The sequence below is a fragment of the Eurytemora carolleeae genome, unplaced genomic scaffold (assembly GCF_000591075.1).
Source record: "Eurytemora carolleeae unplaced genomic scaffold, Eaff_2.0 scaffold712, whole genome shotgun sequence".
Taxonomy (NCBI): Eukaryota; Metazoa; Arthropoda; class Copepoda; order Calanoida; family Temoridae; genus Eurytemora; species Eurytemora carolleeae.
In genome coordinates, this window is record NW_019396598.1 from 132530 (window position 1) to 149396 (window position 16867).

At 32.4% G+C, this 16867-nt stretch overlaps 1 protein-coding gene across 1 annotated transcript in view; it reads left to right on the forward strand.

The window, feature by feature from the left end:
• Positions 1-2220: 2220 nt before the first annotated feature.
• LOC111706097 (uncharacterized) overlaps positions 2221-16867 on the forward strand; it is a gene marked incomplete at its 3' end in the record, with an annotated part of 42527 nt that continues 27880 nt past the window's right edge. The window contains exons 1-6 of the mRNA XM_023478863.1: positions 2221-2440; positions 9974-10111; positions 10762-10843; positions 11744-11855; positions 15159-15238; positions 16694-16798. Coding sequence (XP_023334631.1) covers positions 9987-10111; positions 10762-10843; positions 11744-11855; positions 15159-15238; positions 16694-16798 — 504 coding nt within the window. The remainder of the gene's footprint in view (positions 2441-9973; positions 10112-10761; positions 10844-11743; positions 11856-15158; positions 15239-16693; positions 16799-16867) is intronic.

Sequence of the window (16867 nt, forward strand, 5' to 3'; positions counted from 1 at the left end):
CTCAGGCCTCACCATAGTTTCAGTAGAAGTAAATATTTCCATTTACTGCTATAGCGCCGATATAAGGATTTATCTCTAATTGGATAATGAGCTAGATAGAAAGATAGACGTTGCCGCCATGCAATTTCTATTGGTTCAGAATAGACAACAAACACATGACTGAACCTTGATTGGATCAGGCGCTAATGAACTCGGCATACTAGAGTGGCCTTTGTCAGATTCACTATGGTACCAATTAAAAATGAGTAAGTTATATTGTAGTTGTCTAACTTGTAAAAGATAATTTTTTCAGCTTTCGTCTCCTTTCTAATTTTAATAGAAACCCACCAAAAAATTATTAATTTTCAAATAGAAAACAATGATATCTGATATCATCAATAACGATACCAACGCCGGTGGTATGAATCCATCTAACTATCAATCTATCTTTTTAAATCTAATTATCCAATAAGTGATATACAGGAATTTTTTGCTTAAGCTGAAACAGAAGGTGAAACTATTTCATCCTAAATGACAAATCCTTCTTTTTGCGTCAGAAAAAAAATAGAAGCAACGTCTATAAAAGAAAAAATTGAAAAATTTTAAACTCATTAAGAAATTAGTTTTTAATACTCTGAAAAATATTCTTGAAATATTTTTTGCTTATAACATAATAAATGTTCATGGTATTTCTACGATTTTAACGTTTCAATGTTTCAAAAAGGATATTTTGATACCCATTTACATGAAAAGCTTAAAATCTGATTTGAATTGAAAATTCTGAAGAATCAAATAAAACTTCAGAAATGGTGCAAGGTAGAATCTGTGCATTTTTATCAAAAAAGTTATCTGTTGCTGTATCTGTATTCTGTACAATGATCCAACACTGTCCAGTGATCTGTTTAATCCTACTATTTTTATACAAAATTGTATATATATGAATTTTCGTATAAATTTGACACAGTTTTATATCAATTTCTCGAGACAGGAACATCAGATATAACTTTCATGGGTCGCGATCAAGAGCTAAAGTGATTAGCTTTCAGCCTATACCCCCTTAATTTTTCCTTTACAGTCCTTTTAACAAGTATAGGTGTTGGGGGAGGTTTAACATTTTTTTCAAAATCTGCCTCCCCTCCCCTCTCGCAACCATGGGAAAGGATTAAAATTCGGTCTCAATAAATACGAGGTCTCCAAACTTCTTAACTTTAATCAAGGGAAACCATTTTTACGATTTAAAATTGTCGTTTTTTATTTCTGTGGGTTTCTGCATTGTTTCTTATGAGCATGAAATACGCTATTCACTTTGGCAAGGAAACCGCAATTAAAAATAAAATAGTTAAATTAAACAAAAACATCTTTGTCAACCATTAACATTAAGAACCTTAAATGCAAATATTTCAAAACACTTTCGTTTAAATAAATGTTAGAAATATCCATTTTAGATCTCTTTATTTTATTATAGTGACTTTTCAAGTCAACATTTTGAAATATTGAAATCTAGGCGGGTTATAAGTTGGTTGGTTGGATTTTAAAGTTTCGAATTTATTTTAATCTTCCGACGCTGTCATCTTTGCATTGAAAGTACGCTCACATTTCCTTTAAAGAAGATGAAAATCAACTTTTAATTGTGGCTTTATCTGTGATCATCTACTCTTTGTAAAGTATTAAACAAAACCATTTTCAAAATTTTACAAAAATAAAAAAACTTTAAAACACAAATTTTTAAAATTTTGATCATTCATGAATCTTCCATGGGGCCACGTAAGGTCCCACACAAAATTTGGGCCCGATCGGTTCAGCCGTTTTGATGCTTATTGGATAGAAAAAACAGACAAATTTATATATAGATATTCTATGCAACATCCAGGAGTAAATATCTATCAAATAATAAATAAAACTTAAAGATTATTACTTAAATTTTTTTTGGCCTAAAAGTCATCGGTGAAGATGATTAAGTGCGCCCTTCCAGAAGATAGTGGGAGGCTTGTGCCCACTCCCCCCCCCTCTCTATTTACAGAACCTGCATGGGGTTTCAGTTTTCACGCTCGATTTTTAATTTTTTTTTTATCTGACTTTGTTTTTGTTTCGAAAATCTTATTTTTTAAATATCGTTGAATTCATATTTTACAATTGTATTACTTCTTTATATATTTGTAATGGGATGGATATTGGATACTGGGCGGGACGGGTCTGCGCCGGGAAATATGGTTTAAAGCGCGCGACATTGGATGCGCATACACACAGTGCCAGTCAACCACTTGTTTTGGGCAGCGAGACACAACCACTGGACGGGGCCAGAAAACAAGAATTATCAAACTCTAGAAAATCCACCAACTTTAGATTATAAAAATCTGCAAATTGTGACACTCGAGAAACGAGAGTATCGTTTGCGAATGTTTGGATTTTAGTAGAGTTTGAAAGTGAAAGTTGACAATATTAAATTAACCATAAATTGCAGGTAAAATTAATTAACTTGAATACACTCTGCATGCTAAACCAGTATTTAGATTTAAAAATCTATTCAGTTATTCAAACCCAAATCAATTCAAATTTAAGAGTATGAATGCTTATGTTGAAAATTTGCTATTCAAGATAACACCAAATTTAATATTAAATACCAAAATATTTAAAAAAAAATTTAATTTGAAATTTTTTTTTTTTTTTTAATTTATGAATAGATGAACATATAATTCTTTATGTAAAAAATATTAAGTTAATAAAATGAGGGGGCCCTACAAAATAGTTGCACTTTTGGTTCAGGTAATGAGAACAATTATGCATAAATTGAGATGTATAAAGCATACAACACAACAATTGAAATCAAGGCTAAAGATAGCTCATTATAAAGAAGCGCTTCTATATAAAATATTTTTTATCTTGTACTTTAAACACCTTTTTTTACCTTTTTAACTTTAAAATTTTCCTTAAAAATCATACGTTTTATTTTTTAGAAAAGAGTATTAGTTACAGGAGTTAAGTATCCTTCCATTTAAACAACCGTATGTTTTACACCTTTATTTGATAAATTATATGGAAGATATTGTCGTTTCTCTAGCTTGGAATGTGTTAAATTCTGAGCATTTCCTACAATTGTTTCTGCTGCAGAAATGACTAAGTCACTTTTATAGATAACCCAAGATTGAAGATAAAAAATTTTTAAAAACATAAAAATGGTTAACTCATTTATTCAGACAAAGCTTTTAGAAGTATTGTTGTGATGAAACAGCTCCCCATAAAATTGAGCGTTAGTGTATATAAACTAGAAATTCAAGGCGCTTCGCGCCCTTCTTTCTAGCCTTAGAGGGCGCTTCGCGCCCATCTCCTAAATTAATTGTGAACATGTTCTCTTTGTGTACATCGTAAAACAAAACAAAAATAATTCGCGGATTTTCACAAAAAATTTCGCGGATTTTCAAAATTTTTAAAAATTTAATGACGATCGAATTTGGATAGAGACAAATATTTGAAATTTTGATGATTCATAAACCTTCCCTGGAGTCCCTAGATGTCCCACAAAAAAATTGGGCCCGATTGGTTCAGCCGTTTTGACGTTTATTGGATACAAACAAACAAACAAACAGACAAACAGACAGACAAGCCAAATTTATATATAGATTAAAACTATAAGTATAAGATCTCTTTAAACTAAACTATTTAGCACTTTGTTCTATTGAATATATACATTTCATTATGTAGACGTAATCCGCCTCGCAAAAAATTCCCACCCCCTGGAATTTTTTACAGAGAATTATTTTGTGTCAAAACTATGAGCATCTGGGGGAGGGAGTGAAGACAACCTCCCCCGCACAGCTTCCGAACCTTATTTTACCTATTTGCGCGGGAATTATCTTCCGTTTATAATTGTCAATTTCTACTTAAAACGGGACTAATTCGAATATTTTTGCATGTTAGTCCATCTAGTTCATCTAAAGTATCCTTAACGTTTTCATAATATTTTTATTCCCGAAGAGGAGTTTTTTTTTGCCCATTCTACACGTAAAAATAGTTATAGTTAAGTTTGCGTTATGCCCATTTTAAAAATAGTTAAAGGGAGTGTTCGCGAAAAATGAAAGGTGGTATAAGCTTAATGCGATAAAAAAGCGCTTTTGATCGCTTCTTATCTTACTTCTATCTGTTGCGTCTGTAAGGAGAAAATTGTTAGAAACGACTAATACCGAAGAACGTAGTATCCATACAAATTCAGAAAGATGCTACATACGACTTAGTCCGTAAAAAATCTATTTAATTTCAAACAAATCATTCAGATATTTCACCCTATGGTCATCGATTATCTTTCGCCAAATTTGTATATAGATGATTTTTCATAATATGTTTTGATTTTAATTTTAAAAATAACATTTAGCTTCCAACTTGTTTTCGAACATTCCTGGAAAATATGAAAATGTCGTCTTCATTTCCAAAAATCCTCGAAACAGGAATAAATGTTTTGATAAGTAACTCTCAGATCATAACAATTAAAACATATTATATATATAAATGTGGCGAAAGATAATCGATAACTATAGGTTGTAATATCTGAATGATTTGTTTGAAATTAAATTGATTTTTTACAGTCTAAGTTGTATGTTGCAATTTTCTCAATTTGTATGGGCGCCATGTTATTCGGTATGAGACGTCTTCAACAATTTTCTCCTTGCAGACGCAACAGATAGAAGTAAGATTAGAAGCGATCAAAAGCGCTTTTTTATCGCATTAAGCCTATACCCCCTTTCATTTTTCGCGAACACTCCCTTTAAGATTATTTAAGTTTCATATTTAGACTGTAAGCTATAATTTATAAAAATGAAGGGTTACTTAAACATTATGCCTTCAGGACCTATATACTGTTTATAACACTATTATTTTGGTTCGCAAAGTTATAAAGATTTTGAACAGAAATTTTCTCTTTTTCGAGTTAAAGTTCAAGCCTTCAAAGATTTAATTTGTCCCTAGATTTAGCGGGGGACAAAATATAATCTTAACAGGTGAGAACCTTCGAGATACAGAGAAAATTTAAGTCCAAGAACTTAGCACGTTGCACGAAAATAAAAGTGTTATAGATAATTTTATAAAACGTTTGTGTATTATTCTTATTGCATTTTTCAATGGCTATTAATCAATAGAATAAGCTTTTTAAGAAAGCAGAAATAAAAGTTTAAAGTTTCTTAAAATTTTATTTTATTTTTTTTGAAAAATGTGGCATCCCATCAAAACTTTATAGCACAATGATCACTTTATTATAGCACGTTAAGAATAAAAGTTACTATGAAGTGAGTAAGAATGATAAATTACACAATAGTTTCATCAAATATAAAAAAAATTGTTCCGAACATGGTAAAGATTGCTAAAGTTAAAACTCCATTTTCTTAGATAAATCCTTACTTTGAGCTTCTTAAACAAATCGGATTATATTTTCCGTTATTTGAATTTTTTACTAGATTTTTTCTTCAATTTTCCCGTTTTTTAAAGTAGGGTTCCAATCCGCCATTTTGTTTTCATCGTCACAGAACTTAATATGGGAAGTTTTCTTTTTTACAAAAAGTTAATTTTAAAATAAATTTATTTTGACTGTTGTCTTGCAACAGTTTTAACCATTTCCACACATTATTAGACAATTAAAGTATTGTTAAAACATTAAAAATGAGAGTCTAGGAAGAAATCAGCATTAGAGACTATTAGAGACCCCCTTTTCATTGGAGAGACCCCAGGATTTTCATTGGAGACCCCATATTTTCGTTGGAGACCCCCAGATTCTCGTTGGAAACCCCCAGATTCTCAATGGAGATCCCAGATTCTCATTGGAGACCCCAGATTATCATTGGAGACCCCAGATTCTCGTTGGAGACCCCCAGATTCTCGCTGGAGACCCCCAGATTCTCGCTGGAGACCCCCAGATTGTCGGTGAAGACCCTTAGATTTTCGTTGAAGACCCCATATTAGTTCGTAGTTTCTTCATTTAAACTAATTCGGTTTAAAAATTCTAATATCCAAGGTCACCAACAAATTATGGTTAATTAATCCTTTCATGCCTTAGATATATTCCTTTAAACGGTATTTGGCATAGAATAGAAACAAGAGGACAGGTGCAGGGAATCATAAATATTAGGAAACAGATTAAATTCCATACAGTCTCAACTTTTGTGGGTAACCCTGTATGTTCAGGTCTGGCGTAAGTATCTTTCGGGATAAATATTATTCCAAAGGTTAAATATTTTATTCTTTGAGAAATTTACTTACAATTTTATGATCTTGGGTATTTGTTCCGAGGCAAATAAGTAACATTTTATACCGGCAAAGTTGGTTTCCCTTTTTTTGGGGGGGATTTAAATAAAATCGCACATTTTTATGTAACTTGTGTTGAATAAATTTTTGTTTGGTTTCGGTTCGGTTTAAATTCAAGATTTTAACTCTTCACTACGTTCGTGAATAAAAATCTGGAATTTAAACCCTCCATCAATGTTTCACAACAGTTTGGTTGAAGATGAATGAGGTATCATTATTTTTATACCTAAATATTGATTATTTTACATTGAGGTTTCTCTCTAAAAGGGACCTGAAACTTCTAAATACCTTCGTTTTAAGGGATTGTTAACCAATTTGATAACACAGGGAAATATCACGATTTTTGAAATTTTGAACAGAACAATGCCTCTCATTGAACAAAAATAAATTCCCCAAAAGGCCATTAGTTTTGTCATGCATATGGAGGACCCTTTTTTGTTTTCAATAAACGAGAAGGCTGAGATGCTAATGTTTTTAAAATGAATAATAATGGCTATAGAATAACATTTAATAACTCCACAGTGATTCAAGGGGTTCCAAGCCAGGGTGAATAAATACTAAAGTGGATCAAACTCATAGTTGAATGACGACATTTTAAGTCTCAAGTATTTTAGAAATATATTGCGGGACCCATAAATTCCGTTTGTACTGCGTGTACACTAGTACACTACAGAGGCCGGTCCTTCTATAGTTAGTGGACGTGTAGTTCATGTACTTTGCAGGACGATAATTTGGCCGCTAGATGTCGCCCGTGAGTTATTTATGGACGGACAGAGTTTCTCACGCCATACGGTATCTGGATCATTAGCCGTGCATTAGCCGTACTGTGGCCATGATTTATTTGAGAAAAGCACTAATCAAAGTAGCTTTCTGATTTCATTTCATAAATTGATTGCAGTGTCAATTGTTTTTAAGATCCATTATGAATTTGAAATTAAATCAAAGTACAATTTCTTATGTTTGAGATAGTTTGCTGCGTTCAAATCAAATTCGTAATAAGCTTTCCCTTTTTTCCGTCGAAAGGGGTCGCATATGTATGTGTTTATGGTCGGACAATACTCGGACACTGATAACTCATGGAAGAACGCGTTTGAACAAAACACTATAATTCTCCGTACATTTCACGACCAATATAGGAGACGTCAAGTTGTCGACCAATGTAGTATATGGAAGGAACAGCCTCAGACAGCTCTAAATTAACTGGACTAGCTCCATTTGTCTTCATAAAAAGGGATTATAAATGTGATTTTGGTGACTGTTTACTAACAACAGTTTTCTTAATTAGATCTATATATTAGATGAGGAAAATAACATTTTATGTAATGAACTTTTACAATTAACTTGAGTTTTGGAGTACAAATCTTAATTTACGTGTTTGCTGTAGTTAGGGAGAAAGCCTTGAATTTATGAAGTTATTGTATGCAACCAAGTTAAGTCAATTCTGAAGTTGAATTTCAGGAGCAAAATTTGTTAGTTTGAATGAAGCTTAATATAACGGAGTTAAAAGACGTCTAACAAGTTCATAGTAATATCCGTAGATAAGAACGAAACTTTAGTTGCAAATCATATATTATGTTAAATGAGAGTTTTTTTTTCTAATCGTTAAATTTAAAGTTTTTGTAATGACGACATTAATAGTTCTGCACTATTACTAGTCTTTACATAAGAATTTAGGCAGCGAAACAATAATAAAAAAAATTACCAAACCAAATAATTTTGTATTGCCCAACTAGTCGTCTTTATTCTATCTGTTCCACTTTAGCATTTATTCACTTTGGTTCAAAGCTCTCTCGCAAAAATATCGATGAGATTTGTATGCAACTATTCATTGCAGTCTGGATAAATCTGATGAAGGTCCTAAATATTAAGAACATTACTTTTAATGGATGATATAATTCTTTTTGTACAAATTGAACACAAAGTATAAAGATAAATTCAGCGTTTATTTTTTTCTGCACCAAATCCATTTTAAAACTTTAATATAGAGATACTTCAGTGGTTAAAGGTTTGGCAAATAGGCTTTAGGCACTTCTTCCTAAGGGATCGTTTACCAGTTTTTTGGATGTCAGAACATTTCTTGACAGATTTGCCTCAAATATAATGCAGTCTATAAATAGAGTTTTAAAGGGACTGTTATAGGCATAATTTCAAGTGACATTCCAAGAAAAAAGAGGAATTCCACAACGATCCACAAGGGTAAAAAAGTCTTAAAATGACTTGCGTATTTCTGCTTGAGAAGCAATTAAGGGCATATTAATAAAACGATGATATCTTCCACATTATTCATCAGATAAAAGTTTAAAGGATATTGTTGTGAATTGAATATGTCTCTTCTCAGATGAATAGTCAATTATAATTACAATGAAAGTCTCTTTAAAGCTGTGTTTTCTTTTCTCTCCACTAACTTGTCTAGATAATAATTCTTCAGAGCTGGGAACTTTAGAATGGTGGATATCAGGATTAATGCTTGATCCTCACTTTTTGCTAATCTCGAGATTATGTTAGTCTCAAGATTAATTACTTAGATTATCAACAAATTTGATTCTAGGAACGCCAAATTTGTTCATTTTTTTGACTGAAAAGGCCTTCACTTAATTTCTCTCCTATTTATTTATCATAATCCATGTTAAAATTAGTTTTAAAAATCTCAAACATATTATCACATATTTGTCTTCACTGATTAATTTACAAAAAAGGCCGAAAACAAATTATTTGTTTGTTAGAAATTGCGGAGGTCTCTCATCATTCTTAAGGATCTACTAAATCAATTTTAAAGTTTTTAGAACATACATACACCCTTATACACCCTTGGATGAAACAAGAATGAACACGCAATGTGGGGAAAGGGGGGGGGAAGTGTGAATCGGGAGGTGGGAATGAAATTCACTCCCCCTCCCAGTTATGTATAGTTAAGTAATGTGTGCATTGCATTGGTGTTTATCTTATTTTGTAAGGTTTTTTATTTTGAAATTTCATCGTTTACACAATGATTTTTCAGTGTCAACGTAATTCTCAGGCACTCCTTCCCACAGAGTAGAGAACATCAAATAGATAAAAAAATTAGCCGAAAAAAGCGTAAAACCGACTTTTTTGTAATGTTACCGTTTACGTGTGTAATTCTCACATGTCTGTACTAACATCGTTTTCAAATTTTAATAAAAAAATAATTTTCTTTTGCTCCTAACACACAATTTAAGATAACTTTAGGAGCTTATAACAGATATGTCCACTGTCCAGGGATTGTACTGTATTTAGGACTGGACACGGTCTGGCTTTTTTTCAAGTCATTAGTTAACGATTTATTTAGATAACCGTAAAATGTTCGTAACTGAATGTTCGTTTCTTTAACGGTATTTTTTAAAGCTACCAGTTCTTTAACGGTTTTAATTTTATTAACGGCGTTAACGGAAAATATTTTTGAAATTGTTAATGAAGTCATTAACGACACTATAAAACTGGCCATATTTTAAGCCACCATAAATCACAGTTTGTTAGTATTGCATCGAAAATTTAAAACCTGTTTCATTAAAAAATAAATTAAATTAAAATATTTTAATTGAAAAATTGACAAATTTTAGTATTCTACGATATTGATTTTTTTAATTTCGTAATTTTAAACATGGAAATCTTTATTTTATTTTTAAAGGGAGTGTGGGGGATAGGGTTTGTGTACACGAACCGTATCTTCATTTTACATTTATGTTTTTAGGTAAAGGACCTAGATGGGGAAAATGAGGTTTATCCTCTGGGGGATTCTCCTCTCTATCCTATCATCCTCATTCATACTCTTAACCTCAGCACAATCACAAGATGATTTAGAAAATAAACGGATACAATGTGGCATCAGGTAGGTTCATGGATAGTCAAGGGAAATGTCAAGGTCAAGGTCAAGTTAAAGGTTAATGTCAATGTTAATGTTAATGCTAGGAGCAAGGTCAAATTTCAGGTTATGGTCATGGTCAATGTAAATGTAAAATTCCTGGTCCAGGTCCAGGTCCAGGTCAAGATTAAGGTCAAGGTCAAGATCAAGGTCAAGGTCAAGGACAAGATCAAAATCAAGATCAAGATCTAAGTCAAGATCAAGATCAAGATCTAAATTAAGATCAAGATCTAAATCAAGATCAAGATCAAGATCAAGATCAATCTAAATTAAGATCAAGATCAAGATCAAGATCTAAATCAAGATCAAGATCAAGATCAAGATCAAGATCAGATCTAAATCAAGATCAAGATCTAAATCAAGATCAAGATCAAGATCAAGGTCAAGGTCAAGGTCAAGGTCAAGGTCAAAGTAAAGGTCAATGTTAAGTGCATGGTCAGTTTCAAGATTAAAGTCCGGGTCAAGGTCAAGGCTATTGTCAAGGTCAAATGCAAGAGTAGGGTAAGGTTAGGTTCAGGTAACTATAACCTGTAATTTCAAGTTCTAAGGTAAGTTTAAAATTAAGGTCAAGATCAGATTAGAGTTGAAGAATTACCATGCCATAAATTTGTATGTAGGTTTGCTGAGTTTAGTTCTAATAGTTCTGGTATAGAGGGAGGCAGGGAGGTAGAACCAGCACAGCTTTCCGCTCCTACTCAGGTACAGTACAGTACAGTACAGTGTAATACAGTACAGTGCAATACATTACAGTACAGTATAGTACAGTACAGTACAGTACAGTACAATACAGTACTGTACAGTGCAGTACAATTTAGTACAGTACAGTGCAATACAGCCCAGTAAAGTACAGTACAGTACAGTACAGTACTACAGTACAGTACTACAGTACAGTACTACAGTACAGTACTACAGTACAGTACTACAGTACAGTACTACAGTACAGTACTACAGTAAAGTACAGTACAGTACAGTACTGTACTGTACTGTACTGTACTGTACTGTACTTTACAGTACAGTACAAGTAAGTACAGAACAGTACAATAAAGATTACAGACATAGATTTCAGATACCTTGAGATACAGATAGAGAGATACAGAAACAGATATACAAATACAGGGATACAGATACAGAGAAACAGTTACAGAGATACAGACACAGAGATAGATACAGAGATACAGAAACAGTGATGCAAATACAGAGATACAGATACAAATATACAGATTCAGATATAGATACAGATATAGAGGTACATATACATATACAGATACAGATACAGACACAGATACACAAAAAGATATATTACAGATACAAATACATAGCTATAGATAACTACTACTTTTTTACTCTACAGAGGTTTGGTTTATCACCATCACCGAATTTTAAAAATACAAATACATAGTTATAGATACAAATACATAGTTATATATACAAATACATAGTTATAGATACAAATACACAGTTATAGATACAACTACATTGCTATCGATACAAATACATAGTTATAGATACAAATACATAGCTATAGATACAAATACATAGCTATAGATACAAATACATAGTTATAGATACAAATACATAGCTATAGATACAATGATCTAGGCGTTCCCCTGGTTAGTGAAGGTGGTGGTTATCTCCCCTATACTGGAAGTGGTGTGTGCTGGAGTTATTCTTTCACCAACTCTAGTCCTTGCTCCAGCACACTGCCTTAGAGGTAAGTCGCATACACCGTGTTGTACACTGAGACCATGTCGTACACTGAGCCCACGCCGTACGCAGAAACCATGCCGTACACAGAAACCATGTCGTACACTGAGACCTTGTTGTACACTGAGACCATATCGTACACAGAAACCATGTCGTACACTGAGCCCGATTATGTTGGACAAAACTGAATAAAATAATATTTCATAACAAAAATATTGATATTCACAAAACTGCCTAACCCCATTCGTGAAATCCGGGTTTTAAAACTGGTTTTCCGAAAGACACCCTGTCTTAAGTTTTAGGCTCTGAGATTGTGCTGTAAACAGAAACAGTGTCGCACTCTCAAACCGTACGGTACATAGAAACCATGTCACACATTGACCTTGTCGTACTTTGAGACCATGCTGTACACAGAAAGAAACAGAAATTGATAGAATCGCACACATATTTAATTGTACAATATCTCCTAAGCATAGACTTAATGCTACTGAAAATCCACTCTCATGAATATCACTAGCTACCTAATTTATTTGAGAAGGGAGCATGGTTAACAGCTAGAGGGGGCCCTGAATTTTATGCCCAGAAAAAGTATCTAAATTTACATGTTTATTTGTGCCCGAAAAAAAACTACAATTTCATTCCGTTTTCTTTAAAGTTACTGGGAAGTTCTCCGTTGTTTTCCCTTTTTCGCGACTTCTTGATGAGTTAACTTTAAACAGTTACTCCCTTATTCATTCTTAGAATCTTCAGCCTTCTCCATAGATAAAGATAGATTGCGCATAAGACGACATTTTTCATCTTGAAAGATATAAATGTACAGAGATGTTTTAAACATATTCCTATAATATAGATTAACTAGGTCGGTTGTGAACATTGTTGTTCAAATATGCCTAAATACTATGTAAATATACGGAAATACAATGTAAATATACGGAAATACCATGTAAATATACGGAAATACCATGTAAATATGCGGAAATACAATGTAAATATACGGAAATGTCATGTAAATATGCGGAAATACAGTGTAAATATACGGAAATACCATGTAAATATGCGGAAATACCATGAAAATTTACGGAAATACCATGTATATAGGCGGAAATACATTGTAAATATACGGAAATATCATGTAAATATGCGGTAATACAATGTAAATATACGGAAATACAATGTAAATATGCGGAAATACCATGACAATTTACGGAAATACCATGGAAATATACGGAAATCCAATGTAAATATGCGGAAATACAATGTAAATATACGGAAATACCATGTAAATATGCGGAAATACCATGAAAATTTACGGAAATATCATGTATATAGGCGGAAATACCATGTAAATATACGGAAATATCATATAAATATGCGGAAATACCATGTAAATATACGGAAATACCATGTAAATTTACGGAAATACCATGTAAATATACGAAACTAGCATGTAAATATGCGAAAAACCATGTAAATATACGGAAATACCATGTGAATATGCAGAAATGCACCTTAATTTAATTTTCCTGCCTTTAAAATAATCCCACAAAGTGACATTTTCACTATTGAACTCACCTTATTTTTCATCTAGAGTTTGTTAATTCTTTTTGAAATACACGGCTTTTAGCGCGTGTCGCGCCTATCTTCTATTTCAATTGAACATTTTCTCTTTGAATTCAAATAAAAACAAACAAAAAATTTAAAAAAAAAAGAATTTCGTAGATTTTAAAAATTTAATGAAAATCGGAGTTTGTTGGAAGCTAATTTTTGAAATTTTGATCATCCATAAACCTTCCCTGGGGACATGTGAGGTCCCACACAAAATGTGGGTCCGATAGGTTCAGCCGTTTTGACGTTCACAGACACCCGGACACACAAGCAAAGTATATTAATAGATTTTAAATCAATATATCAATAAAAATCTAGGAAAAAATGCGTTCGGATTTTAAAAATTCGTTCGTTCATTGTCGTAAAAGTAACGTAAACATTTTCATCCACAAAAACTTAAATGGTTGAAAAGGGTTCTAAAGTATTGGTTGAATGCCTTTTATTTCCCCCCCCCCCCCCCGGATGAGTTTACTGAAAATGTTCTCTCAATAAACTGGTTTAAAGATCTCAAGTTCTCAACAACCATGGTTCAATGGTTCACAACAAAACAAAGACAAAAACCAGAGAATTATTTTGAAAAAATTCTCACAGTTATTAAACTTGTCTGGATTACGTCGCAGGGTTAGGGCTGGGCAACGCTCAGTTAACGGATGGACAGTTTTTTAAAATTAACGGAAAATTCCATGAATGAACGACAAATCCTTTAATTTTGAAATACCGTTCATGAAGAAGAAAAAAAACGAAAAATAAAAAAGAACTAAGGAATGATAACACTGCATGAAACGTTAAAAGGCACAAAACATTCAGTTCTTAGCTAGGAATACACGGATACCTTAAAAGTTGGTATTTTGTACGTCGTAATCAAACAGTTTGAAAAAAGTGTGAATGTGCCCATCTCTACTCGAGCAGTCGTAGTGAACATGGGATTTGTCTAAATAAAGTCTTATATTATCGAGGCACGGGTAATATTAAATTGTTTTCTGTTAAATATTTGGAACATGTCGTTTTCTTTACAAACACATTTTGACAAATTTTTTCATGATCCTTGATTAAAACTATAATTTAAATAGTTTTAAAAAATTGATTTTTTAATGATTTTTTATATAAGTTTTATTGAATGCTTAATTAGGTCATTCCTTTATACAACTAAAAACATTTTTTCAAACTTTTACTCACTTAACCATTGGCCAAGTCAATTTATTTATAAAACGTAAGTTTTCTTGTGGGGGGGGGGGTTCCCTGGTTTACCCTTAATGTCAACATTGTGATACTAAACCTTAGTAAAAAAAGACATTCAACTAGCTCTCCTAAGGACTCATGCAGTAGCTGTAAAAAAGCCTAGCTTTAAGCCGCCTGAAATGAGTGGCTTGTGTTTCAGTCTCTCAGTTCAATACTTTGTTATGACAGAGAATAAAATAATAATGGAAATTATAATGATAATAATTGTTATGATTAAAAAGTAATAAAAGTCAAATTTATAATAATGAAAATAAAAATAAAGATAATACTGATAATAATAAAAACAAGCTAAAGAGCGCGGCGTTGCCCGTGGAAAAAATCGAATTTTTTGCCCTTTAGCACTCCTAGGCTACCCATAAGTGTTCACAATAAAATTCAGCCTTTTTGGTACAGCCGTTTGGCCAGCCAGAGGAAACATATATGTAAATGTCTTGTTTTTTTATATATATAGATAATAATAATTTAGGTATTCCTACTGAGACACTAAGGATTTTGGTTGGACAAGACAGGGAAAATTCCTCTTCAATACATGATGTTGCATACCATGTAAGTATTATTAGAAATATTCTTTTTTTTTCAGAAAGAAGATGGGGAACATTTTTAAACATTTATTTTCCTTACGTACATGGTTAATTACACTAGTTGCAACTTTTTGAACCCGGGAAAAGATATCTGAAAAAATGCAAAAATGCAAAAATGAACCTAAACAATCGCTGCCTATCACTCAATTATTGCAGATACTATTAAAATTAGGAAAAGTACATTAATTAAATCAACCAAACTTATGAAAAAAATAGGCATATATTAGCTGTTTTCAGTAAAAAATTACTGGACAAACAAGTAAACAAGTTTCAAACTGCCCCCCCCATGCCATGCAAAATTAAAATTTTTGGATTTTTACAAATTGAACGTTTTTTAGTTATTTTTATTTGAATATATCTATATAATAATGCTCTTCGCTTATATAGGTGTATATTTGTATGTAAGGGTGTATGTATATATGAATAATTTGTTTAATCGAAATTTTTCCGTTAGAGCGAGTGTTCGCGAAAAATGAAAGGGGGGTATACAAATTTGTATGGAATCTACATTCTTCAGCATGAGTCGTTTTTAACAATTTCCCCCTTATAGACGCAACAGATAAAAGTAAGATTAGCAGCGATCGCAACAGATAGAAGTAAGATTAGTAGCGATCAAAAGTGCTTATTTTTTCGCCGTAAGTCAATACCCCCTTTCATATTTCGCGAACACTCCCTTTTAACAAACGGAAAAATGATAAAAGAACGTAGTTTACAGAATTCAACACTTTTAAAGATCGAGGTACAAACGACAATACTTTTTTCATTGTTGATAAGATAAAGGATTAAGTGTATCGTTGTTAATCCTACACTTCACTCTTTTATCGGCGGTTCACATGAAATAAGGTGTATAGTTCCTGTTATGTGAAGAATAGTAAAATATTAAAGTTTCTCCATGCACATTGCACATTGCACACTGTACAGTATTGAGAGAAACAAAAAATGAAGAATTGAAAATGAAAACCAAGCGCATACCTAACCATTTCAAAGTACAGAGCTCCAAAGTAATTCTATTTGAGGTCAAAACTTTTGTGGAAGATAGTCCTAATCTACAATGATTCATCTCGATATCCAGTGTGGGGAATTTATTTATTAAGGGATAAATGGTTCATCCTTTAATGGAAAGTTATTCTTGTCAGGTTCCGACCTCGAGTTGTACTTAAATGAATCAATCTAATAACGATGAACAATACGGATAAATGCCTGGCAATGCTAAAGTTGTCACCTCTGATTGTGAGGAAGAAAACAAATGTATGTTGTATCGCATAAATCTACAGATGGATTAGTTTCTTTTTTAGCTGACTCGTATTTTTACAAGCTTTCATTGATCAAACACAGATTTGATTTGCTTCAAAAAGGGATTTAACTTTATCCGTTGCCTCAAAATTTCCCACCTTTAAGTGCTAATCTTATTTTATTTAAGTTAGAGAATGTGATACTGCACCCTGATTATAATTCCACTGCGGGGGATTCGGCAGATCTGGCAGTAGTCAAACTAGAACCTAGAAGAGATACAGGACCAATACAGGTGCATTTTATGGTAAACTCTATAAAACTATAGAATATGAAAACGACATCTAATCAGTTTTATTTACTA